At 42.4% G+C, this 27,678-nt stretch overlaps 1 protein-coding gene and 1 non-coding gene across 2 annotated transcripts in view; one reads left to right on the top strand and one right to left on the bottom strand.

Annotated features, from left to right (window-relative positions):
* RIN3 (Ras and Rab interactor 3) overlaps nucleotides 1-17,450 on the bottom strand; it is a 70,265-nt gene extending 52,815 nt beyond the window's left edge. Inside the window, exon 1 of the mRNA XM_075713052.1 lies at nucleotides 17,404-17,450. Within this exon, the coding sequence (XP_075569167.1) occupies nucleotides 17,404-17,450 (47 nt within the window). The remainder of the gene's footprint in view (nucleotides 1-17,403) is intronic.
* On the top strand, nucleotides 12,098-12,225 carry LOC142593867 (U6atac minor spliceosomal RNA). The gene has a single exon (XR_012831165.1). It is a non-coding gene; the product is annotated as a U6atac minor spliceosomal RNA (small nuclear RNA).
* Nucleotides 17,451-27,678: the final 10,228 nt, after the last annotated feature.

The raw sequence follows: 27,678 nt of genomic DNA, 5'->3' as shown, positions 1-27,678 counted from the left end.
ATGGGAAATATCAACAAAGACAAGGAAGTAATACAAAGCAGCTTGGACCTGGTGAGCACCAGGCATGTCGTGACACTGGCACAGTGTTCCCCGTGCGGGAACCCAGGCTTGATGCAGGCAGAGGCACCCAGCCCTCTGCTCCCTCCGACAGGCACGTCGCCTGCACGGAGCCCCGCTCATAGCAGCAACGCGGGTTTGGCAACAAGAACAACCGACTGGTGAAGAAAAGTAACAGAACTGACCTTCCAATGCGTGCAGCTGCGTGTAGGGCCCATCGTCTAAGTTTTGGAGAATGGATGAAAGAGAGAAAATCATTCCAAACTTAGACATACAAGATAAAAAATGGAGAGTCTGAAAATATTTGACTTAATGGAAACATCTCATGATTTGAGTGTGTGGGGTCTTTCAGTGCAGATATTTAAGGGCAGTGGATGAGGCTTTTTTGGCAGAACAGGAACCCAGCCAAAAGGGGGCCCTCGGGGATGAGAGTTGTGGTGTGGGGTATCCTCCCCTCAAACCCTCTACCTGTACAGAGGGAGGAGAGGACAGCTCAGTGAAAGGGGAGGCTTTGATAACAAGGAAAGGCAAGAAAAGTCATAAATGGGATCATATTAAAACAGGGGAACGTTAGGCTAGATGCTTCCTGGCAGTGAGTTATAACAGATGATGAATAAATTCCCAAGAGAAGACGATTGCTTTGCCCAGATCTCTTAAAATGCCATGTTTAGAGCAGTAGCAAACACTTTATTGAGTCAAATCCTGTGCTGGCTAAGAAATGGGAGTGAATGACCTAACAGACCTTTTCCAGCTGTAATGCTGTGACCCATGACACGCCAGTTGACGCAGTTATGGCACCAATGCTTGACTTCTTTCCTGGGCACAGCTGTCACAGAGATCCAGATGCTGGGCTGTGGGAGTGCTTAATCCAGCAATTTAATCTGGCTCCACGGTAGCCCTGTAGCTGCACGGAGAGGAGGGAGCCCAGGCAGCTCCCGGGTTCTTGCTGTGCTGCCAGTTGAAGGGATTTGCGGGGCCACTGCTGTGAGCAGCCAGCCTTTGCTACTTTGCTCACTCAGAATTCACACATCAGATGGTTTCTAAGCTCATAGTTTTCAGAAATAACATGCAACACTCTCTTCCTTCTCCCACAGTCATGCAAAACCTTTTGACCGATACAGGCAGGTGCTCATTTTTGTTAGGTGTGATGAAAAAAAAACCCCAACCTGGCTCTAGAGCTCTCTGCTTTTCATTTTTTTTTTTGAGTTCTTACTGCAAAGTACTTTTAAATCCTGCAGCCGCTCTGCTAAATTGAACTCAGTTGGGATACAGGGAGCTGTGTGTTGCGTAATGACTGGCAACACAGGTTAATTAATTGCACAGTGATTACATTCACACACCTGTTCCCAGTTTGGCAGAAGGTATCGGGTTGCTTGTTGGAAGTAATAATAACGACAGTGGTGATTTGAATTATTGCACAGTGACTGTACACTGAAGTAATGACACCACTGTGACTCATTGCTTTAGAAATGAAGAGCCACACTTGGCAGCCGAATATTCCCAGAAATCATCAGAATCGCAAGGGGATATAATCCACTGAATTTCACACAGGTGCAGGCCTGGGCATACCTTTGCAAGGGACTTCAGAAATATTGCCACAGACTTGCTGACACTAAGGGCTTCCTGGCTGTACTATATAGGCCTGGTCACTCTGAATTTCCCCGAGGCAGCTGAGACACACAGAAATCATATGCAACAGCAGCAGGGACTGCCAGAGGAATTCTTCACTCCTCCATATTTGCAGCTTCTGCTTGTCACCAGACCAGATCTGAGAAGATGCATCTGGTGTTATTAAATCTGAACCTTAAATTGGAAACCAAATGCTCTGTAGTGCACTGATAAGTAAAGACTGAGTGCCTTATCCTTGTTTAAATAGACCAGGTGTAAGAATTAGGAACTAGTTTTTTATTATTATGTTTTATTGCTTTTATTTCTCCCCCTGAATATTAGAAGACATCAAGAGAGAGCAAGAGCAAGGGGTTGCTGTGCTGTCCTTAAGGAAAGAGATACTCTGGTATATTTATATTTATAGCAGACCAGGCACCACGGGTCTTAAAATGTGTGCCAGCTGGCTTGCTACTGAGGGAGAAAGATGGACAAGTGGCCATAAACTCCATGCGCCAGGTGAAGAGCAATCTTTTTGCACCAAAGCCACCTGGTACCTGAAGGGATGCCATTCAGGACAAGACAGCTCGTGCCTGAAGCTCACTTGTTGAAACCCTTCAAGCACAGCAACACAGTTTACAAGGAGCACATGAAGCAGGAGGAAAAGATAGACGCTCCTGAAGCTGACACACCAGTCCTGGTAGAAGGAGATGGACAATGCTGGTAATTTCTGTGGTTAAAAGAGAGAGTTGGGAGCATGGGGCTTCATGGAGATGGGTCAGATGGTGGTGCTGAGATTAAAAGACTGACAGAAAACTCACAGCCCTGTTTTACATCCCACGTCACAACCAGCCCAGTTGGACTCGGTTGCAGGGCTCTGTGCCACTGGTGACAGAGACAGATCTCTGTATCCCTTTTTTTCATAGCCACCTTCCTGCTGAAAAGAGCATGAAGTTCTGAACCCAGCACACCGGAGAAGGAATAATCAGAGTTACATGAGTAGCAGCAAAAGAAGTGCAGCAAGGTTTCATCAGTTAGACCCTTGCTACACACATAGCTACCTATGCTTTCCTTGGTTTGGTATCATTTCTGATTAGATAGACTCATTAAAAATCTTTGTTCAGACACATGTGAATTCGTGTGCTGTTACTTTTAGTTCCCTGCGAGGGAAGCTATGCAGTGCCCCAGCTAGAGGACATGAAGCTTCGTTTTGCTTCCATCTTAGATGTGGTCATTTCTCGATGCCTTCTTGTTATTCTTATAAGCCAGCACATCTTTTCTCACTTGATCAGTTCAGATCAAACTAATCCAAGATGGAGGAGGATTCATTTACTTTCTGGACCTGGCTTGGGTCACCTTGCTGGATTCTCCTTTCTTTCTTCCAATAGGTGGTGGAGCTGAGGCACCGCACCCAACCTAGCTACAGGGAGAGCTCTGTCATCTGTAAGCTTCTTGAGTCGTATCATCATAAAACAGAGTATTAGGAAGGTGGGAAGGTAGCAAAGTGACACATGGAAAAACCCATAGCACAACAGCTAACTTTGTGCACCAAATGAGGCGGTCCTCACAGAAAATTCAGGCTTTAATAAATACTTTTTTCGTAATAGAGCCAAGAGATCTGACAAAAATCAAACCAACAATCAGGAAAAAAATCACTATGAAAAACCCAAAAAGCAGAAAGAAAAGAAAGTTCTTGAGGTCTTCAGAGATCACACCCAGCTGATTGCCACCCTTTAGTCAGAAATGAAAAACAAGTTTCTTGTTGCCTGATAGGCAAAAAGAAAGGGAAAAGATGTAGGGTGTTAAGCAAGCCATTGCAGCTTCCTGCATTGTACAGATGTACAGAAAAATTGGATAATGGAAGTGACATGACAGGCTCAGTGTGTCCCATGAGGCAGGCTTGCCTGTTCAGTAGTCCCTCCTACCTTGCAGAATGCTCGTGTTACTGGTCCACCTTGGTGACAAACGCTTAGCTCAGGAAGTTGTGCTTCTCAAACTGTGGTCTGCGGACAACCTGTGGCTGGCAGAGCACTTCCTCTTGCTCACTGCTCTCCTTGTTTCCACTCTATTTTTATGTCCACCCTTCGCCTCTTTGGTCTTTGATCTACAGTTGATGCTCTGCATGCCAGGTCTTTCCTCTCAGCCTGGAAAGCACCATGCTTAATAGCCAAGGTAGCAGCTGTTCCAGCTGCCAAAAGGTAAGGCAAACCAAGGGTCTCCTACATACCTTGACACCTCATAGCTCAGCAAACCTCTCTGTTCCCCACCTACCCCACTTTCTGTGCTCATTTTTGGTTTTCTCATAAAAATGAGCAAGTGCTACTATACTCCTTGGAGGAAGGGTGCAATGGCCACTTCTGCAGGTGGAAGAATGCTAATTCATGTGTCAATCTATTAAGTAGTAAGTGGCCACAGACAGTTTTCTGCTTATATATGACGCCAGATTGCTGTCTTATACAGTACAGGGCTCAGTTTGAAGGTCTGATAGACCAGCATCACACTGAAATAACTGTGCGGATTTGTATTGCTGCCTGCAGAGCACAGCAAGGGTGGCTGACCTAGCTTTAAGGATGTTAGCTGAGCCACAGGAGTAGGGTCTATGCAAAAACATGGAGCTCACTGGCAGCTAACTGCACTCATACTAAGCTCTGGTGCCCTGGCTGCTCACGTTACCAGGTTTAAAGCTAACAAATGTATTCTTCCTCATTACCGCCATCGTGCAGTCAAAGGACACAACCTCAGCTTATCTAGATTTTGAACTGAGCAGAATCTTGCCCCCATTCAAAAGTCAGGAGTCAGGTCAGCTCTGAAGAAACCTTCCTGGATGGGAGCTACTGATGTTGGGAGGGACATGTAACCACTGTCACTTATCAGAGCACAAACTTGGTGATTAAGGCTAATGATCGTTCTCCAACAGCATGAGCAGCAGGGCCAAGTTGCTCAGGAGTGGAGAAGGAGGGGGTGCTCGCAGTGCTTCCCGTAAACCACCCAACTGCAGCAGCTGTGTTACCTGCTTGGGTTTCTGCTCTAATCACTCAGAGGGAGCTCCCATTGCAGGGGTGCCCATCTCAAGTGTTCGGGGCCAGCTCTCAGCTCCTCTAGAAGAGCTGCTCTTCCTCCTAAATTAGTCCAGCTTAGTTGTAAGTGCCTACAGTGAAGCAGTGGCAATACCCTTGTCAAAGCTTCTTGTTTGACCCTGACAACAGTCTTTCAGCAGAGGAGTGCTCTCAAGGAGCAGGGAGGTGCAACTAAATGTTTATTAAGTTGCTAGCTTCACTATGTTTCCTAGGTTCATTAGGTCTGTCCCGCCGTTTACATACACAAAGGTATGGATCTTATAAAGAATTGCATATGCATAAAAAACCCAAACAAAACACAAGCTAATTCACATTACTGCTAGTACCCAGCTCAGCTCTACTAACAAACAAACCTTCTCACACTCACAGCCATGACACAGGCAGAAAGAAGATAAAAAACAAACAGCAGAAATTCCCTGAAGGAAGAGGCCTTCTTTCAAAACCCTCATTTTTTCTTCAGTCTAGCTGTTTCCTGCATTCATTAATGCAGAAGTTAATGCAGATGGTATATGCTGCCCGTGGCCCCACAGTGGACTGGGGCTACTATATCCTATTGGTGTAACGTGACTTGGCTTGTATTCGCCTCACCAATTATACTGCTATCCTTCTGTAACCTTGCACATACATATTTTGCACTCAACAATTTCTCTCAAAATATCTTTTCAACCCTCTTGCTCTTTTTACTCAGTCAAAACATACTTTTGCAAGTCAAAACCACTTTGCAAGTTTTATTAGCCTACTCCCTTACTAACAACAGACAGTTGCTGTGTTAAAGATAAGCCCTTCTCCCCCGTATTCATAATCAGAGCTTTTTGGGTCATTTGTCCTTTACCTATTTCAAACCCAAATTATTCTCTTAGGAATTTCAGCATATCAGCAAAACTAAAGGTTTTTCTTTGTGTCCAGGCAACGAAGGATAATTTATACTTCTGCAAGGCCTTTTCACTGCAAAGAAGAGAGCTTCTGACACCTCCTAGCCAGGAGTCATTTCTGGCAAGGTCAGAGGAGCCAAAGAAAGCACATTTTCCTTAACAAAAAGCTGCGAAAGTGTTTGCTGGAAAATTCTGCTTTAATTTCTCTGGAAAGGCTTGTGAAGTGCAGGAACTAGAAGCAAATGTTTGGAAGAAGACAAACAATTTCCTAAGCTCTAAGAATGTAAGGGAGTCGCAGACCTTCCTCAGCCCCTGGTGTCAGTGCACTAGAAGGGCCCAGCAGAGCCACCAGCTGGACAGAAGACAGATGGGTTTGCTCTGTGCCTTTGAGAAACACCTGAAGAGTCGGAAGCCCAGAGCACCCCCGTTTCGACTGCAGGGCCAGGGCTATTGACAGAGGTTTTGCCCTTTCCCAGCTCATCTGGCCAGGAAGGAACACAGGAATGAAAACCCGGGGAATGCTTTTCTATATTGTACCCACTTAACAAAGAGGGGAAAGGGAAACGGGAAATAAAGGGGCGGGAGAAATTCCCAAATTCAACCTTCATTAAGAACATACTGTAGTTTTGCTTAAATAAAGCCATTCTGTTTCACACCCTGTATAATAAAAATTATTTGAAGCTGCATGATGTGTCAGAGCCAAAACCCTGGGCAAAATATTAAGAGAAACGTCAGACTAGTTATAAAAAGCAATGGCTTTCCTCAGCCTGTGAGTGAATTTAGTGTAGACATATGAGACACAAGATACGAGGCACTAACCACACAGACTTGCATAAAGCTGAGCAGCCTTCCCCTCTTCTAAGAAATACCTGCAAATGCTTCTCAGTCGTGATTTGCAACCAGAAATGGCCGTTTTGCCAAGGGAAATAAATCCGTTGAACTTTCATCCTGCGGCATCTCAAGGAGCAGAGCACAGGCCTTCAGAGGTCCCCCCTCTCATTAAGGCACCACACAAAGGGTCTTCAAACCAGTTGTTCAGTCACTGACCTGCAGACTTACTTACACACGAAAATTCATGTTTCCAATGTCAGTGTGAATGCATTTCAACACATGGCGTTTTTAGTAAAAAAAAAATATATATCTAAATCTGTGAACTTACTTTTTGTCTGTCATCCTTAAGCCTTACTCCAGCAATTTCATACTCCTTATATTTAATTTTGATTAGGCATTGAAGAAACATGCTTATTTCTTGCTTTATGATCTGATGGGATCCCTGCCTGCATTCACACTGAAGCAGCTTCAGAGATCTGCCTTCCTGGGGGAAGGAGAGGAAGAAGAAGGCAGCTTGTTGGGGTATTTCAGGGATGTGGAAAGGTGGTGAAAGGGCATGGTCTCCCGCCACAAGGATGAAAGAGGTGTTCTAGTTTCCTGGGCTAAGTTGAGCGACCTGCCCTGTGGGTGGGCACGGCCCTCGTCATCCTACCCTGGTGGGACAGGCTGGGGACAAAGGACCGGTGAGTGGAGCAGTGTCAGAAACTGCTGAAATGTCCCTGCGGTAGTTGGGAGCTCAGCACATGACTACAAAACCTGCCAAGCAGCCAGGCAAGTCTGTCACCTCCCGCAGACCCAGCTTAACCATTGCTGGGACCTCAAGCTTGTTTACTTAACAGTATTTATGGTCAGTTGGTCACCAGGGCTACGATGTACATAAATCATGAGCCAAAGCTTGTGGGTTCACAGCAGTTTAAGACAATCCATAACGCAGCTGCCTTGGTCATGTGCTCCCCAAAACATCAGTGCTGCACCCACCCCCACGTCCAGGCTTCCATCTGACTCAGGAGGCGGGAGGGTGGAAGGTTTGTGCCAGACATAGCTCTCTGGCCTGGCTCCCTGCTCACCTCAGAGAGGCACGAACAAATATTTGACTTGGATTTAGCCCACTAGCACCAGTCACCCTGAATTACTCCCTGGAGCTGCTCCTTCTCCAGTAAGACCAGAGATCCTCATGGGTGCACAGGTTCCTAAATGGGACACAACAATTAAACACCTGGAGTTAGGCAGGGTGAATCCAGGCTAGACCTAGATAGCTAGGTCTAATAGCAAAGGGAGATGCCAGAATGCCAGTCCAAGGGACTACACGCTAGCATCCATCCCTATCACAGGCTGCTCTTCACAGTGCCCCTCAGGCAATCCCTACCATGGTTTCCCAGCCCAGAGGAACCATCCCTGCTGGGAGGGTAACACAGTCACCTTCCCTTTTGGCTGGAAAAGTTACCAATGAGATCCAGTCTAAAACTAAGAATTAGAATAGAAATTCAGTACAGAATTACACCAAAACATCCCATGTTATGTATTTGTCCTCTGGACAGAAAGGAAAGTTGTCCAAAGCCAAGCTCTTTCCTGTCTGCTGGTTCAGCAGGAGAAGCTCTGAGCTTTGCCTGGTTTCTGGTTTTGTGGGGGGTATCAGGAGTGACAAATTCTTTGGAGAGAACTCAAGGGGGGGAAAAAAAAAGGAGAGAGAGAAGAGAGAGAAGAATTCTTGGCAGGGAAGATAAAAGGTTGGGCCATGTCCCAGGCTGTCATTTAGCCAAATATGTCGGATAACCTTCTTTTGCCTAGAAGTCTGCTAGCAATTTGCAGAACAGCATTGCAGGTAGCCAGCAGAGCTGTCAGTCTCCAGACTCTGCTATTTTTTTGGTCTCTCTCTGTTTCCTTGGTGCATTTTCCCAAGCAGCACAAAATTTAATCCAGTTCACAAGGGGCTGCAGCTGCTTCCAGTTCTGCCCAACAGCTGCTACAAGACAGAGGCTTCAAAAGACTGGCTTTCTGCAGAGGGCCACTGGAGGGGTGTACCTGAGCTGTGTGGATTCCCTAGATTTGGCAAGGTTTTCCCAGCATCCAAAAGGTTGTATGTATTCAGTTGGTTTCAACAAAGCACTTGAAATTCCCCAACGATTCATTAGCGTTGCAAAAGCAAATAGAAAGTACTAATGAATATGGTCAGGAGATAATTTCAAGCAGTAAGACAGGTCCTTTCAACCCTACTGGGAACGGTGTTGATCCACTGACCCCAACAAGTCACCTAGACTAACTACCAGCCACAGCCCTCGCAGGACCACTCTCTGAGCCAGAATTGCAGCCCTGCCTCAGAGAACAACTTTCAGGGTGTGGTTTCATGCCTCTCCTGGTTCAGGGCAATGGCAGAAAGGGCAGTCCCCAGACCTCACTTGCACACGCTCCCAACACTTCACTTTTGCTGCTCCTCTTGCTTCAGCTGTAGAGGCTGTGTAAACACTGAGGAAGCTGGTTCGGCTCCGTAATCCAGCAGGGAACTCATCCACGAAAAAGAAAAGGCTTTCTGAGAACTGGACTCTGTTTCTGGCATCACCCCAAACCTAAAAGATGGTCTGGGGCAAGGCCAGGGTTTAACTGCTTAACAAGGATCCAGGGGACTGGGCTACAAAGTGAGTGACTATAATCAAGTCAGCTCCATGAACTCGTGCCTCAGTTTCCCTTCCTATAGTGGCAGTAGTAGATACCTGCCTTCAACTGGTTGTTGGCAGGCTTAATATTCATGAAACACCCAGAGATTCTCTCATATGTACAAGGGCTTTATATTAATCATACAATCTCATTATGATTAGTGAAAACACCTTGTCCCTTTAAAAAGTATCAGTAATGCAGAAAGCAGAAATCCTTTACTCAGACATAAATATATTCCCTGTTTAGCAGAAAGGTGATGGAAAGTCTGGGAAAGGCACACTGAGATACACATGTATACATTCATCTATCTGAAAAGAGCTGTGTTCCCTAGCACTCCCTGGCTCGCGTGCATCCAACAGAATATCTATTTAGGAAAATGTGACTAGCATAACCAGCTATGCAATGCTCACATCTGCTAATCCTCTGCTGCTCAAGTAATCATTTTCACTTGCAAAAAGATTTATACTACTTTGGGTGCAGGCAAAGAGGAGCTAAGTGCTCCAAACCTCTTGCAGATGGTATCTTGAGGGAAGTATTGCCTTAACATTCCCACTCCAGCAGGGTATATTGACGCAGGGATCTCATTTCTGGAGGTGGGTAGAATTACTTTAGATAGCTCAGAGAGGTACAAAATGGACAGAGGAAAGGCTTGCGGCTACAATATTTACCATATTGGGTGATGCTTGTAGCTTTATTATGTTTGCACAGCTTAAATAGCGCTGCTTGCTTGACCACAGATGCTTTGCCGTGCTGTTTTATCAGGTACTTTCACACACATACACGCACCTCCCGGACTTCACAGTTCGAAACACCAGCTAAAAGCTTGCCTTAGGTACTGCTCCGAGTAGCAAGCACCTGACAACCTGGGATGGATTCTGAACTCGGCCCCTCTCCAGCTCCGGAGAGTTTACTCCAGACTGACACCAGCACATGGCTCCAACTCAGCCATGTGCACATTTGTGTTTTAGGGATTCCCTCTGTCAGGGGGGAAGATGTGGTTGCCACATGCATTCCTACATTGTAAGAGCAGATCGTGGGTGTCAAACAGAGCAGTGAAAGGACAGCAGGGTGCCACAGGTCTTTGCAGAAAACACAGCGTGCACACAAGTAACTTTGTATAACAGCCCGACACCCCTCCCCAGCGGATGGCGTACAACCATTGCACAAGGATAACACTTCTCTACCCTTCATACCACAGGCAGCCCTCCCTGGAAGGGAAGCATAGAAATGGTTTGACAGCCAGGTTTTAACCCCTGCAGATTCTGTGCACCCTTCTTGGTGGATAGTTCCTATGGATGCCTGCCTGCCTGTTCAGCACTCTTCTCACTGATGTTTGTTTTTGTGCAGCTAGATCAGTGCCACAGCCTCGGTGTGCCCAGCACCTTTACATCTCCCACTTCGCAGTACAGATGCGCCCTGCCCCTGTAACCATGAATTTCAGAGTACTCAGTTGCTGGCTGGCTCTCCTAGAAGAGCTGTGCACCCTCATTCAAGCGGCATGCACGCAGGACAGGACTCAGTAATACGTATCTCCTCAAGTACTTTGCTCTTCAGATTCATGGGCAGCCCCTATTGATTTCACCCCACAAGTGCCATACTATGTCCCCTGTGGCCCATGGCTAGTAATTCTAGTAAGCTGACCTAACTTTGAACAAGTCCTACAGCTCTGATAACAGAGTCAGTAACCCAGGCCATGCCCACCAGGGCTGTAAGGGCATCGCCTCCTCTCATTCAGCAAATTCTGGAGAAGAAAGCACCTTCAATAAATCTCTCATTTACCACCTGTGCCCAGATTTTAAGAAAGACATTTTCTCATACAGGCAGATAGGCTGGAATGACATTAGAATATTAATGTTTGAAGGTTTTTAGCATTATAAAATACCTAACAAGCACTCCAGACCCCTCCAGCTCAGACATAATGATTAACAAATATTCACAGTGGCAAAAAAATCATTTACCTGTACACATACAACACCCCTAAAAGTTTGCAGAAATTGACTGGCAAACAAAAGATTGGCAACATTTTGATCTCTTCATCCTCAAATTAAACGTCCCATAGGAGCAAATTATTTCTCCTAAAATACACATAATTAATTGACCAACAGAATTTCTGCTATAGATCTGACAACCCTGAGAAACTGATGGACGTACTTCCTCTGAACAGAACAGTGGTTTTCAAGCTCTGCTCCTCTAAACATCAGTATCATCTTGCCTTTGCCACCTTAAGAACTCTTAACAAATTTCAGTTAATCAATTCTTACTTGGCTGTGGTGATTGTAGTGCTGCTACTCAGTTATTATTCATATCTGTGACAACTGTGGTACAGGGAGGGTGACATCAGCAAGCACGAAGTTTTGACTTTTTGGTTGATTTTTGAAAATAAGCACCATTTACTTAGGGGGTCTACTTATTTACTTATCTGTATTGCAGTAGCATCGCCAGTCCTCCCTGAGGATAAGGGCATGTTCATTGCTGGAGAGGGCCCTTACCTCAAACTGGTTCAGTTATCCAATGTGCAGCTGTGGCAAATGGATGTGGCTGCAGCCATTTCTCTTGAGGAGAAATCCATGCTCAATCCCACTGCCTTGGGGGCCAGCTCCGGTGCAAACTGCCAGCCAGTCATAACTGCATGGATGAATAAGTTGGAGGAGAAGACGGGTGGATTTTGTACTTGGTTACCGAAAAGTGATTCTGTAGGGACCAGAGCCAGCTGTGAGAGGTCACAGGAGCTCCTTGGAGGGTGCATGTGGGGGGGTGGGTGGACAGAAGTTGAATTAAAGACAACTGAGTGATTTAGTCCAGCTCCTACCTGGCTCTAGATGGGGATTTACTCTGAAGATCCCACTTTAGTTACTCATGGTGAAATACCTGCCCAACACCACAGAAAAAAATAATCTCAAAATTAGGATTAGGAAGCAATCTAGGACACAGGCTGAACTGCAGACTACTGCTTGGACCAGTGTCTACTACAGTCTACTACAGTGTCTACTACCAGTGTCTACAATGTTGTATGAAAGGAGAGAAGGTTAACACTCTCCTTGATAAGGATGGAAGAGGCCCCCATGGCCTATACAACATGCATACGGTCAAAGCACTGCCACCTACTTTGTGGCATCTAATCATGTTTTTCACCAAGCCAGGAAACATGAAATTACTGCTCTACCCTTAACTGGTTTAGTGGTGGACTTGGTAGTGTTATGTTAATGGTTGGACTGGATGATCTTAAAGTTTTTTTCCAACCTAAACCATTCTATGATTCTATGATTCTATACTCTGAGATGCAAGAATTGCTACTTAATTGCCTTTTTAGCAAGACTTTGCGTTAACTGCTTCCACTGGTTCTTGAAGGCCTTCTTAAAGCTACTGTTCTGCAGTGAAACATAGTCTTCTTCCATTCTTGTTTTCTCAGTTTTGATCCACAACTATTCAGAAAGATAAATCTGAAGTCTTCTTTCTTGGTATGAATACTTCAAACCTACAGAATATTATGCTTTTTTTTTTTTTTTTTTAAATGACCAAACATTTCAGGTTTGTAACTATTCTTGCTTTAATTCCTCAGAATTCCCGCCGTGTAAGGCCCCAGATCAGCACAGTGATCTATGATCTAGTTGCTGCTCTGAACGCCATGGCTGCCAAGACCGGGTCCATCCCAGCACATCCCACCCCCTTTGACTGTAGGACCACTCTGTACTGATGATAATATGGCAAGAGGGATTATAACCTCTCCTTGGTCTTCTAGAGAACATGTGCAAAATGTGCTCTCCCCTGGTTCTTTCTAATTCTAAATCTCATAATGACTTCTTAAATACGTACATTTATTGTCATTCATCTGTAATCCCTCACAAAGGGCAACCTAAACAATCACAAACATACATATGTCCTTCCCTGCACAGGGGAAATACCTTTGTGATACAGTTGGGAAAGTGCAATAGTCTCCGGGACATCACAGGGCTTTTGACAACCATACCCACCCTCTACTCACAGATCCATCTGCACTAGAATTTGGTCAGTCATTCCAAACAGCTGCTTTTTCTTTCTAATTACCCTTCCAAAGAACTATTTCTTTCTAATCCCAAATGCAAAAACCCTCCTCCCTTCCAAAACTATAATGGCTGAAGGTCTGCAATGGACAATATTTTGTCCTAGTTTCACTAAGACACTTCAGTTTCTCTGCTTTTTAGCCATCAAAGCAGGCAAGCGTTTAAAACTCTGGGAAGTGAATCTTGCTGCAGCTTCTTTTTCTAATGGATTTGGTTTAGGTATCAGCTTTTCTGTCTATTTTTCAGGTCACTTTAGAGATCCTTATGAGTCTCACAAGTCTATCTTGTTGATCTCAGAGAAACCACCTATATTTACTGATGGATGAGTTAAAATATACTCCTACTATTATTTGGAAAAATGCTATAAAACAGATAATCTCTGAGACATCTGGACTATTTACAAATGGTCTGATAAGAGGTGGAGCCAGCCCAAATGTGTACCAAGGAACCTCATAGCTACTCTCCAGGACACACTGTTCCACATGTGTACCTTTACACACAGAGCAAGAGGGATGCATACACACGTGTGTACATTTTTCAGCCTATGCTGCCTCTGGGTTTGAAAGTCAACAACAGAAACCAGCATGTAGCCATTTAGGACAGGAAGTGAAAAACTATATTTAGCTGAAACTGTAGTAGAAAAGAGATGAGCAGAATATCGCTTATGTTCCTATCCCCATTCCTGTGAACACTGCTATGAGACTGTCTGCAATGATGATGAGTTCTCCACTCAAGGGCAATATGCCCAGTGTAGTCTACCCTCTAGCAAATAAAGGGACAGTTGCCTTCTGCGCTACCACCACTACCACTGCACGACGTGCTCAATGCATCCGCTAAATTCAGCAAGTACTTGCTTAGTGAGAAGCACTGGAAAGATCACATGAGAAGTCAGTGTGCTTGTAAACATGCTTTTCTGTTAAATGAATTTCAGGAGATTTTACGTCTCCTCTCTGGATGCACGAAATTCAGGTATCTTTGGAGAGCACCTCCTTCTTTGCATCTTTACAGTAATATCCCCATCCCGGTGAAACGCATCTTTAGCACAGACACTTCCTTCCTGAGAAGCACCATCCCCCAGGACTGGAAAGTGTACCCCTTATCAGAGCTTGACAAACAGCAGAGAGATTTGATGACATTGATTTGTTTCCAGTTGCCTGAACTGTCCCTTCCCCACTTAAAACACCGTGTCTCACACGTTCTATGCTGAGGTTTTCTTTGAGCAGTACTTTGCACTGGTTCCAAGACCTCCTGAGACCAGCAGGACTTGTTCCACTGATTCAAATAACCTTAGATTAAGTCCTTTACAAAGGACAGCTCTTGAGGAGTTTTTAAAAATTGTTTTCTTGGTTCAAACCTGAAAATGTTGGTGTTAATTTACCCCGCTGCAGAGACAGATATGTAGCCTGGGCAGCAGAGTCATTTGATAAGAAAGCTTTTGTGGCCAACAAGTATCTAAACACTCTCATTCCAGCAGAAGTCATGGGTTTGATAGGGCACTTACCAAAGCAGTTCTCTGGTCTGCTCTACACAGGAGATCAGACTAGACAATCAAAACTGTCCCTTTTGAAGCTAAAATCTGTGAACCTATGAGAGTTGTTCAGTTTCCAGATTCCTCCAGTGCTTGACCTCTTTACATCTACATTCATTGCATGAAATCTGTCAACTGTGATGGTGGTTTTTATGACAAAAAGACATTTCACTGAAAGGATGCACAATCATTACTTCATTAGGCAGCCTGGTGCCCCAGAAATGAGAACCACTGTAACCCATCCCAGCTACCTGAACCAGCCATTATCCCAAAGGACTATTTAATATTTGCATATTATGTCTCTGTCTCAGCTCCTGTCTGCTCTCCTCATCACCTCCTCCATACATTTGCCAGATGTTGGAATGAAGGCGTATACCGTTTCATGAAACCGTGGTCACCAGGCTCAATCATCTCACATTTCTCCAGATGTTTTGTGATCTCACCGCTTATTAATGTTCCTAGGAGTTAGCATGACTCTAGGTCAGAATTACTGGTTAAATTTCCCCATTTCTCTCCCAACCCATTTGGGAAGAATTTGATTAGATTGATTTCTATCCAGCCCCTAGCTACACTTCTCGCCACATTCCTCTCTGAGGAGCTACTAATTCTGGAGGCAGATTTCTCCCCAGTGTCTTTCTGTCATTTCAGAGGTGTTAAGTCAGCAAAACCTCCTTATTGATTTGTTATATGCAGAATAGACCCTTCAGTTATTACTAGGAATGGATACATGTATACCTTCCAAGTTCCTAGGGTACTTTTACGACAATTTGCATTGTCATAGTTTCTGTGCATGTGAGTAAGCTTTCCTGCTTAATTAATAACCTGAGGACTATGGTGAATGAAGGTGCAATCTCAGCAATTGCTCATGCAATTTTTGTGCACAGAATTTTAAAATCAGGCCCAAATTCTCCATCGGCAGCTTGCCTTATGTTACCATCTAATTTGAAAGCTACCAGTTTTATCTCCACATACTTCATGAAATTGGCACCTAATTCAATGTGACCATAACAGGAAATTAGCTAAACGTCACTTAGACACGTTTCTGATTCTGTAATATGTTGGAGGCCACAAGGTATGCATGCTGAAGTGTAATTTTGACGATCTTCAGCAATATTGTGGCATGTAAAGAGAGAGCGATATACCAGATTTTTTTAAATACCTAAGTTCTTTTTTATGAATGGGAAATAGATCGAAAATAAAGACAACCAGTTAATGAAATAAAAGGCCATTCAATTGTTCAGATGCTCCTAAACTTATGAAGAATGCATGCATCATGCCCATCCATGCTTCAACATGCCTGCAATCACTTGATTTACAGTCCAAATCCAGGGTCTACGGCTTGTTTACTTTCTCCTGCAACTCTAAACTGAAAGCAAACCTTTGCAAGCATGTGGCTCCTTTCAGACAAGCTGAGAAAGAGATAAACAGCATAAATCCTTCAGTTTCTCAGTACTTGGCATCTTAACTATCACAAATGCAGGGAATATCTGTGAAGTGCAAATTCTTTGGATTACCATCTACTAAGTCCTTCTTGCCAGTCTACAGGGACTGTATTCTTTAATTTTTTCCTTATGGCTGTGTGATCTTTGTCCCTCAGTGTTTAACATTAAGTGGAACTGAGGAATTGTACCTTGGAACAGGAGTGTCACTGTTCCACTTAATGTAAACAACTGAACAAGGCAAAAGCAGTGACAGCTGTAATGCAGGGTTCTCCCTCCATGCCGCGCACTCCATGTGCGTATTTGGGAACAGTGCTATGGTGAAACTACAGCACGCTAGCCTGTCAGCAGCAATTTTATCCCCTTTTTGACTGAGCATGCTCCAAGTCAAAGGGGACTGACTTGCAGCACACTCAGTGACTGAAAATGCAAGTATCCCAGCTCTATCCACCTATACAGCTTCTTCTACTGCACCCATCACAGACACATCTGGGAGCTGTTATTCATGGGGAACAGGCTGTCTAAGTGTGTCAGGCAGATAAGAAACACTCTTAATATCTGGTATTACATGTTTTTCCAAGGGGGGGGTGACCGAAGTTTTCCACAGCTATGTAATTTTCCCCTGATTGTTTTCAACAGGAAACAGAAACGCTCAGCTTCAGCATGGGCTTTATGATACAACCGAGCCTCAGGCGGATTCCAGCCTGACCCCGGAATCCCAGCAGCTGATTGTCCTCCCAGTCAAAACCCATTTTCTCTCCCACTATGTTTGCTTGGGGCTCAGTCCTGCAAGGTGCAGTGTCTGTTGGCCAGGATCAAGGAAAGCCTGGAGTCTTTTCCTAAGAGAGCAGATCTGAAATCTCCTGGGAGTCTGTGGACGGGGTTTGTGCGTACCACAGCACGCTGGAGCGACCGTCACCTCATAGGGACGAGCCCTCATCCACTTCGCAGCATTTCAGTAGAAACAAAGCAAGCCTCCCAGAAAAGATTTGTCACGTTTCCAAAAGCACAGAACTCCCTTATTCTGTCCTTTGCCCTAAACTGCAGCTTGGAATTTATCCTCCTTCTTCCCTATATAGCTAAGATTCAGGCAAAATAAAGGTATTGCAGTTTGTTTTCAGCTGGAACTTGTTAGCCAAAGGAAATACTGTAAATTACAGTACAATCATGCCACACCATTGTGATTATGTAGCTGACAACTTGGCAGCCAGCTTGCAAATGCAGCCGAGAGCTCTTTGTTAACTAGGAAAAGGAAAGCGACAGTTGTTGAAAATGAGCAGTCACTAAAGATTCAGGACTTACCCCGAGTCATCCCTGGCTCCCTTGTCTCCTGCTGATGTTTTCATCATTACAGCAAACTTTAAGACACTTTCCGTTTCACAGTGGCTTTAGAGTTCCTTGGTAAAGAAAGCAATCCCTTTCCATCGCTGAGCAGAACCTCCACATCCTTAGGTTTTGTACTGAAGATGATACTTCAAGGGTGCCAGGGGGAGGATGTTTAAAACCAGCTTCAGGCTCAGTAGTATCGGAGGGCAGAGGACTAAACAAGCGCTGAAATGAAAGCAAACTACCAAGGTCTTATTTTAGCCTCTCTTATTTCTACTTCCTGTATTTATATGAACGGGGGATTTCAGGAAGAGGCAGTCTTTGGTGGTCAAGTGTGTGTGTGTGTGCGTGCCTGTGCGTGTGCGCGTGTGTTACAAAGCCATATTTAGTAGTGAAGGCAGGTTTATTTTATTAGAAAGAAGGCCCTAAGACTGTCAGCTTATTTGTTTCTCTAACTTAAATAAGTTTCGGGGGAAAGTGTTTTACAGACTACAGGTATATCAGGAGGCAACAGAGCATGGTGAACTTTGTAAAGGATTTTATAAGGCAGCAAAGCAGTAAGTCTCCGTCTGCAAATTCCTGAAGCATGTGTATTTCTATTGCTTGAGTAACTGGAACCAGATGGAGCTTGGAAACCTTTATATTTACACAGGACCTGAGAAAATGAAATGTCTAACACCGGCACAGGACAGCTTTGCAAAAAAATTCCCAGTTAAAGCAAAAGCTAATGATAAGGTTGTAAGACTGCTAGTAAATGAACAGCTACCCATGCTGTGAAGCTCCAGTCAGCCTCAGAGCACATTTGACCTGGAGTTACTTAAGTGGTCGACTTGTGTTTGCTGTACTGGAAACCCGACTGAATATAGACCAGCTGTGGAGGCTGGGGACTGACAGATGTGCTGTTAGACAGGGCTGGTGGCACTCCTATTTGGCAGCCCTATCGTTCCAGAAATATTTGATGTTAGGAGAATATGTAACGGAAGAAATAAGGCAGAAGCATGAAGCAGAGGCAGAGAAAAGCAATTGCATGTAGTAGAGAGGCAGAGAAAGGTAACTTTTTGCCCCTTTTACCTTTAGAAGGAATTTCCCAGCCTTCTAACGGTAAGTAGGCTGTGCCATACAGCGCACAGCAGAAACGCAAATGCCAGGCAGCTGCCCGTGTATCGGCACGAGGGAAGCCAGACCTCAGTGTAGAACACAGAGCCAATTCTGCTGGCACTAACCTAGGGAGAGTCAGAGGGACCTTTACGATCATCAAGTCACACCTTCTGTGTAACACAAGACAAACTTTTCTCAGGGTTGTTTTTGATCAAGCCTGTAACTTCTGCTGACATTAGAAAATTTATCTTCTAGCTTTTAGAAGGATTTCTCTTAGAAAGTCAAAAAGCCTGACTGAAAGGCTGCATGATGGAAAATTCACCACCCTCCTACGTAAGGTGTCTTAGTGCTTAATTGTTGATATTATTTAAATTCACACCTGATTTTTTGCCTTGACTTGTCTAGTTTTAAATTTTCAGCTACTGTATCTCATAATGCTCTTTCCTCTTAAGGAGCTCCTTGCTCCAACTCATGTAGTCATTTTCAGACGATGATGAAGTCATTCAATGAAGAGTTTAGCCGCCTCAGACAAACTGGTTGGCTGAGATTCACTCATCCCTCTCTGCAGGCTTGTCAGATCTCAGCTCTGAATCCTTCTGTTGGTTCTGGGCACAGAGGTCCAAGAAAAAAAAATAAGACACTTAGATTTGTTCACCAGCTGGGCACCTTTGAAATGTACCTTGGGTATTGGCATGAGAACAATCTTCTAGATGGATCACACAAATTCAACTCTATCCAGGTTTTTGTTTCCCTCCACTGCAATTCAACAGGGACCAGGCCCACTCAGAGTTTACCCTTGTTTTGCTGGAAAATAAGTTTGCTGAGACAAAAAAAGATAAAGGTGTGCTGTTCTGCATGGACCTGCCCAGATGGGGGAAATCTGTGTTCACACAAATATGCAGCCATCCTAGGCAAATATCTAAGATTGCAAATGCAGAACATCAGTTTTCAGTGTGTGTTAGGCATTTCCAAGGATGTTGCTAGGGAAGAAGGAATAAAAGGACTAGAACTATTTAAAAAGACCCAGGAAAAAAATGGCAAAAATACAAAATAAAAAAATCCAGTATTGTGGTGCTATTTGAGTTTCACATGATTTGGAGAGAAGCTATTTTTTTGGTTTTTTTTCATGAAATCTTTCACACTATTTGCAATTTAAAGAATGTAGAGGTTCAGAAATTTGAAGTTTTGAAATCAGTTTTGTTAAAGATATTGACCAAATGTCATGAAAAAAATCTCATATTTTTCTGCAAAATATTTAGCATTTCTGCAACGTAGTTAATTATTTCTATAAAATATTTAAAATATGAAAATGAAGACAAGTTTTAACATAAGAAATTTTGTCTGAGCTTTGCTGGATGTTTTTTTAAGCTAGAGATTTGACAGGTTTGGAATGTGACACTGTGTTCTAGTATCAGGCTTTGGAAGTAAACAATTATACAAAACCTAAATGACAAAATATTATCCAGTTACTGCAAAATGCCACTTCTCTGTGATAGATCCAAGCCAAATGGGGGAATTCTTGTCTTTTCTAGGACTGATTCACCCTTTCCATCTTAAGCCACAGCATGTTGCAGCCCTTTTTTGTATTTTTATGCAGCTGAGTTGGAAAGGTTTAAAAATGGCTTATGGGGGAAGCCCTTAAGTACAATGAGCACTTTGGCTATAATAAAGTGCTTTCATCATATGCAGAGATTATATGACAGTTCTGTTTTCCATACAGTAGGAAGTGGCTGCATCAATAATATGGCACATGATAAGAGCCCATAGGAACTGTCATGCCTATTGTGTCACTAATCCATAGATTATGTGCCTTTTATAGGAGCCTATTACATAACAGATCATGATGGGTCATCATGTCAAACCTATGGGGGATTAAAAGAGGGGGTACATTCCACATTCAGATTTTGACTTTTAAAAGTTAATTCTGTGTGGAAGAAGGAATCTTTTTCCTTTCCCCGGCTTAGAAAAAGTTAGCCTAGCACACACCAAAGAATGAATCCTTACGCAAAAGTCAAAGAATGCAGGATATCCCTTTTGTCCACTTCACTAGGACTTTTCTGTAGATGCACAAAACCCACAGTGGCTAATGACAGGTTTATACAGCAACAGGGATGCCAAAAGCATGCATTGTGGTTAAGAAAAGTAAGGTCAAGCTTTGTTTTAACTTCCATCTCCTGGTCGTAAACTGGCTAGGAGTATTCATGAGAAGACTCTTGTCTTGTGAAATTGTAAATACACCAGCACATGAGACGAAGTTAACTCTTAGCTCCTCTTTTTCCAAGAACTGCATTTAAAAGCTTTTAGTCAGCCCAGAACAGACTGTACCAGAGACCATCATAGACCCTGAGGTGGACTACACGGATGTTGGAAATGGGTCATCAAGGGTAAGAGGGATTATTCCTTCTCTTCACAGTACCTCCAGAGCCCAGGTAACTGGGAAAGGAAAGTAGTACCGTGCAGCTTTTGGACCTTGCTTCCATCTCCTCTAGTCGGCACCCAGTACTCAGTGTGAACTTGCTGGATACCACCATGGGATGAAGCAGCCAAAATACCCTTGTTTCTGAGACTGCCATAATTACTTCTCGATCAGTGCCTCAGTACAGCAAACTGTGTTCTCAGCAAATCACACATTTCTAGTCCCAACAGAGCAAATCATGTGTTTCAGAATTGCTGCAAATCAAGCCGATACACTTAACTCACCCCAAATAATGGCTTGATCCAGGTGATACTCCCTGCAATAGATGAAAACGTGGGCCTTCTGTCACTCAGTTCAGCAGGGTCCAGATTTCACCAAGAAAGTGCAGGCACTTATCCTAGTTGGGTCCTGAAATTTTAGATTTTCAACAATAAATATGAGAATGTTTCACATGTTCTCATCATCTGAGGAAAAAAAACAGCAGACACTCTAGTTGTTTATATAATTTATTGATAGTGTACATATTTTTATATAGTGCATTACAATACTGACTCTTATAATCTTTTATAAATGCTGAATTAACTATTTTTTAAAATTTTCACAACAAAAATAATCAAATATCATGCCAACATTTTGTACCAAATTATCACATTAAATCCATTTGGATTTCATGACATATTTATCTGTACAAAGGACCCCATATCACAGAGCATTCACAGTGCATAAGGTCACAGTCATTGAAAAAATAAATAACATGATAAATAGATTTCTGTTATTTACATTTTACAAACCCATCCCTTCCTGTTTTCAAGTAAGCAGTTCTAGAAAGTTTTAATAATATTTAAAGAGGTATTGCACCTCCTAAGGGTGCACTGCAAATGCCTGCAAGTATGAAACACAGGGAATTTTGAAAGGTTCAGAAGTTATTTCAGTGATCATAAACAGTTTCAAATACTTTCTTGCAACGGAGGAGATAGTGGGAGCCAAATTCTACTCTCAGTTCCGCTGATACAAATTTGTGCCAACTACCAGGACATTAATGAGCACTGGCACCACTCCGAAGAACGTGAAGGCAAGAATTTGGTCATAACTTTGCTGCAGTTTCAGCCATTTGAAACATAGGTGCTGCTGGGGAAGCAGATTTACAAGTGTTCTTTGCATATACAACTGGTATATGAATGAAGGCCATAATCTTGCTGTAAAAACCCTCTGAAGGAAGCATCTCAGTTGGTATTAGTCTTTCTAGAGATTATACATACCTGGTTTTGATATATTCTGATACCTTTAGATTTTGTCACAATTCCCTATTGCTATAAACCAACCTTTATATTAGTCTTCCAGGTTTACCAAGGTCATCTCAGTGATGATGGCAATGATCGCTTACATTCTTTGTGCAAGTAAAAAAGAAAAATAAATGGAATTAAATTCAAACTGGTAATTCTTGTAAGAAAATATCCAAATGGCATTAGTTTCCCACAATCACTCATTTCTTTCAGACAGTGCACTGTATGTCAGAAGTATAGTAGCAAGCAGAACAATGTGATGTTACAAATTGCCACAATCACTACACATCTCGGCCTGTGGAGATGGAGCTAAATGTATGTCACGTTTCAGGACAGGGATGTATAGGATTTCACAGCTTTCTCTGGGGAGAAAATATCAGGACCCCACACGGGGAAATGCGAGAAAAGTATATGCTCAAGTTATTCAAAAGGAGGTTTTTAAACATGTACACAGTAGGCCAGACACTGGAATGCACATGTCAGTTGAACGACATTCTTCTCTTCAGCAGAACATTGATCACCTGCATACAGAGTTTTCAAAAAAGTTCACGGGAAAAATAAAGGGTTTTGTACAGAACTGCTGGAACTAAATGCTGTCATTTACCTGTGTAACCATCATATAAATCTCACCACCCAACAAAATGAAAAATCTGGAGTTCAGACTCAAAGAAATAGAAAGGAAATTGTGTAGTAAATGCATGAGCTGTGGACAGTTTATTTTGAGTGCTTATACACAAATAACTGAGAGATCTGAGGCTTGCAATGACAGAACGTTATGCTTCAAAGGTGATGCATTTCAATTAGGAAGATTCTTTGGTTCTACCTGGCTATCAGTGTTATTTTAGTGTCTGTTTCATATTACATTAGGTCTGATCTTTCCTTGGCATGAATAATCAGGCAGTATTTACACAGCTTAAAGCACTCTACCAAAAACGTCTAAGTGTAGGATGCAAATAAATGGCATTACAACTACAAGAAATCCAAGAAATGAAGACGACAAAACTCATGGGGGATTTGTGCAACTAGAGCAAACACATAATAGAAGCAAGTGTGTGTAATTAAAGCACAGTCACAAAGGAAATCAACAGCAGAATAGAATCTTCTGTATAATTGCTAAGTATTAGACTAGTAAAGACCTCTTCCATTTGTTTACATGTTGGCAGAACATTTACAAATATAATCTAAAACCAGAAACTAATTATATGTTTGTTACAGCTGCAGCAAGCATATAAAAATAAAACAAAATTGGCACGCCAATGACTGAGCCAGGAGAAAGATGGTTGATTATGCTGTACCTGTTGGGAAGACTTAAGGTGTACTTCTAGGCTAGACTTCAGCCCAGAGAGCAGCCCTTAGATCATCAAATAGTCATTAAGATAACCATAACCGTAGCTTTTTAGATTTGGACATATAGATCCTGAGCCTGAAATCTTTACTTAGGCAATACTTTATAATGCAGCACAATTGTTATGGTAAATAAAAGGAATCAAACGCTGCTGAACTCAATGGAAACACTCCCACTTGCTCATTACAGACAGGACTGCAGACCCTGTGGGTCTGTGTGGGACTGTGCTACTCCAGTGGAATTGCAGTGGAAAGGAGATCCTAAAAGCTCTCCTTGGCCAGCTGTAATTCAGTTTTGATCCTGCCTGTACACCAGGGCAGATGCACAGTTTTGAAGTCTGAGACAAGGAACCAGTTCTCTTATTTACAAAAGTGGAAGTCCAAAGTGGTATCAGCAGAGCAGAAGTCCACAGATTCTGGCCAAACCTTTTAATTTGAGAAAGAAATAAAATCTTTAGACCACAAAACCATTAAAATACGAAAAGATCTGAATATGACAGAAAACCCAGAAACCATGGTCCGCTGTCATCTTAGGACACAATCCAGCAGGCACTTGGATATATGCTGAGCTTTAAGCATGGAATCAATCCCACTGAAGTTAAGCTTTGCTGGATATGGGATATCTTTTTCTGAGTTGTATTACTTTTCAGTGTTAGTATGCTGGCAATTTTCAGATCACAGTAACAGCTTTCCTTCTCACATCCACCAGCTTTCTTTTCACTCTTGAGCTGAACGTTAACTTACACAACATTGTGACATACATTCCAAACTCAGACAGCTAACTTTTGCAATGGTTAGTGCAACAAAATGGCTACAAAATTTTACAGACACAATCTGAACAGCTGCAATATAGAACTGTACTAATTGCAGAGAGCCAAGCACAAATCACTCCTTTTCTTCACTGGAAAATGGCAAAATTTGTAGTGGTTTCCTGACCACATAAGCAAATTTTTTTTTTTTTTTGTATACACGTGAAAGGCACTAGTCTGGTATTACTCAGCAATAGCCTCCTAAATTACTGATACATTCTGATGTGGGTTTATCTGATATACAACAATTTGTCAATCAGCTCTTTCTCAGGCCATTCAATTTATCTGCATGGCTTGGCCTATAACTGCCATCTTTATTTATTTTAGCATATGGATAATGACTACATAGGGACTCTTTAAACTACTTCATATGATTATGTGTCATCAACGCCCTGATACAGCATCTAATAATTCTTTGGCAAACAATACATCCCTGGTCACGTGGTGGTGTCAGAGGAGAATCCTACTAATGTTATTTATAATGATAAGCATGGCATGATACCTGTCTCATAGCAGAAGATGCATATGAGACTACCTCATGAAATGCAGCATTAGAGTTCAATATAAATCATCCTGAAGTGGGTCTATGTTTTAGAGAGGGCTACAGATGACAGGACTGGCCACGCGATTTAAGGTCAGTATTACCTTCTGAGACTGTCTTTTGCTACAACAGAACATTCTAGTTTTCTGGAGCCAGTGATAATCAATTTAGGCAGAATGATTCTAAATGATGTCTGAAGGATTCATGGCATTAGCAAACACAATTTCATGCATATTTGGGCATATTTGCTACAGAACAAATTGGTGCCCCTAGTCTTCTAAAGTTGCCTGGCTCAGAAATATGAAGGTACAGTACAATTTGCTAAGTCTGGCACTGTAAACATTGATGCCCTCATCACTGTCAACTCAGCTGATGAGTAGGCATTCAAAACTAGACTTTGGAACTACTCTTCTGTAGTGTAAGCTGAGCTGCCTGAACTGTGCACAGAAGAGCAAATGTTTTCTTGGAGACAGCTAGTTCTCCAAGCCCACCCAACAGCAGAACAAAGGAAAAAAACATTTACTCAGCCTCTCCCTCTGCTCCTTTCAGCCTCATATCTAAGCCGTCACAAGATTTCCAGCAGCAAGCTGTCCTGAAAGATAGCAGGGAAGAGAGTAAGACTAGAGAGGGATGCTCCTACGGTGGCACAGCAGTATGCTGCATCTTCACAGCCTTTCTGCAACGGAAGACTCGTAAGATGAACATGAATTCCATCTCCTCAGCTTTCACTGCAGCAAAAATGTCTTGAATGCCTGGAAATGGGGTCACCGGCATACTTCAGGTCAAATCTGTTTACTGTCATGCTTGCCTGTTCAATAAAGCATTTTAATAATGCTGTATTTGTTGCCATCTTTAGGACTGGCTAGTTTAACTACATAACTACTTAATTAAGGTGAAAAACCCTAAATGGCTACTAATACTGACATTTGTAGCAAAGTGTAAAGCAAATAACAAGTATTTTGCTCTTTCCTTAGGATTACACTGAAAGGATCCAATTCCTAAAAAATTTCAACAGCAGAATACACTCCTTAATTCGTACTAAGATAATTTTTAAAATAGCCTTAATTATAAACACATTGCCTGGTGTAAACAGTATTCTGCATGTGAGCTGGCTAAACAGAATTATTTGTCATATATGTCAAAATAAGGAACTTTCTGATTTAGTGCTTATTTGCTAAGGTTTTATAGTATGTTCTCATTGACACAATAATGGGGTTTTTTTATATATAGTCTTAAGTGCAAAATATTAATATATTTAAAAATGCATCAACTGTTAGTTGGTAGATTTGTTTTGGTTTATAAACATTAAAAAATTAAAAAAATCTATGTATAAAGTTAACTGTGCTTCTTTAGAAACTTCATGTGATCATTCACATACAGCTTTAAAATATTTTTAAAGTTCAGTAGCAATTCAAAATACACTGTCTCAGTGATTTGCAATCATATGACTGCTACAATGTGGAATGTTACCCATTATTTTTAATACTCTGGGTCAGATCTTGCTGTCAATTACATCCAGAGTAATTCCCTATATCAGATTTATGCTGGTGGAAAGTGTATCAAAACTTGGCTTCTACTGGGGGTTAAAAAGAAGTATATCATGCTTCAAAACTTGCATGCAATCAAATCAAGGACCATATTCTCTTGACAGACTTGCTTTTGTATATTGTGTTTCTTAACTGCACTGCTCAGTGTCAGACACTCATCTTCATTAAGCTTCTGGGAACAAATAAAAAATGGAGAAGAATACACCAGCTTCTTGACTGATGAAATAAGCTTCTTCCCCCCCACCAATCAAATCAAATCATAATCAGGGTGGGTTTTGTTGTCAGAAAGTCTGGATTATGTTCAGATACTACTCTCAGCTGATAACAATAACTGATAGTTACCGAGCACCCAGTTATTTTTATTTGTTTAGTTTCTTCTAAATTTACAGAACGGGCTTGCAAGGGCCAATGCAAAGTTTTTCTTGTGGTGTAATATTCCACAAATGTTAGTTTATATTTATGTATACAGCATTCCTCATTAATGGTAAAACATATTTTTCAAGTATGAATTTCTGCATGTAATTCTCTTCTTCAATATGCAGATATTCTGACTTTTAGTGTGCATCATCACAAGTGATACAACATACAACCATTTCCTCTTCTTTCTCTGCCACATTGTTCATGTTCATTGAAAAGAATGATAAATATTCAACACTGTCACCAAAAACTGCCATAGTGCAGTTCCTCTATAAGCAGAGCACTTGAAGGGGGAAATGATGTCCTCAACAGTGCATGCCATGATATGTGCCTTGGACTTTCTGGTCCTGTAGTTGAGATATTTTGATTGAGCCAAGAAAAGTTCTGAACTTGCCTCTTATTCTTCCATGGAAAGTAAACGTCCAAACTGAAAAAATTATAAAGATTATTCTCCCTTCCTCTTGCTAACCTTGGTGGTTGATTGTCTGCAAAAGGAGAATGAAAACCGCAACAGAATGTCCCAGAAATGGGTCATTTTAGAGTTCTGCATAAGATCCACACGGCTTTATGACTCAGCAGCAATATCCAAAGAGGAGGAAAATGCTTTGGTTGCCTCGAGCTAGCATGTTAACAGAAAGGTATGCTTTCCTTCCACACAGGTAAAAGTGCTTGTTAGCTGATGAAGCAGGAATAACATTCAAATTACTGATGGAAAGAAGGTAGAAATGTGAAATGCCTCCTTGTCATTTATAGCATGTGCAATCAGAAGAATTTCAGTCTGTCTCCTTGTTGTCAT

This window comes from Pelecanus crispus, chromosome 6, assembly GCF_030463565.1.
Source record: "Pelecanus crispus isolate bPelCri1 chromosome 6, bPelCri1.pri, whole genome shotgun sequence".
Classification (NCBI taxonomy): Eukaryota; Metazoa; Chordata; class Aves; order Pelecaniformes; family Pelecanidae; genus Pelecanus; species Pelecanus crispus.
Note: the sequence above shows the minus strand (reverse complement) of the source record. Positions and strands in the feature narration are given on the sequence as shown.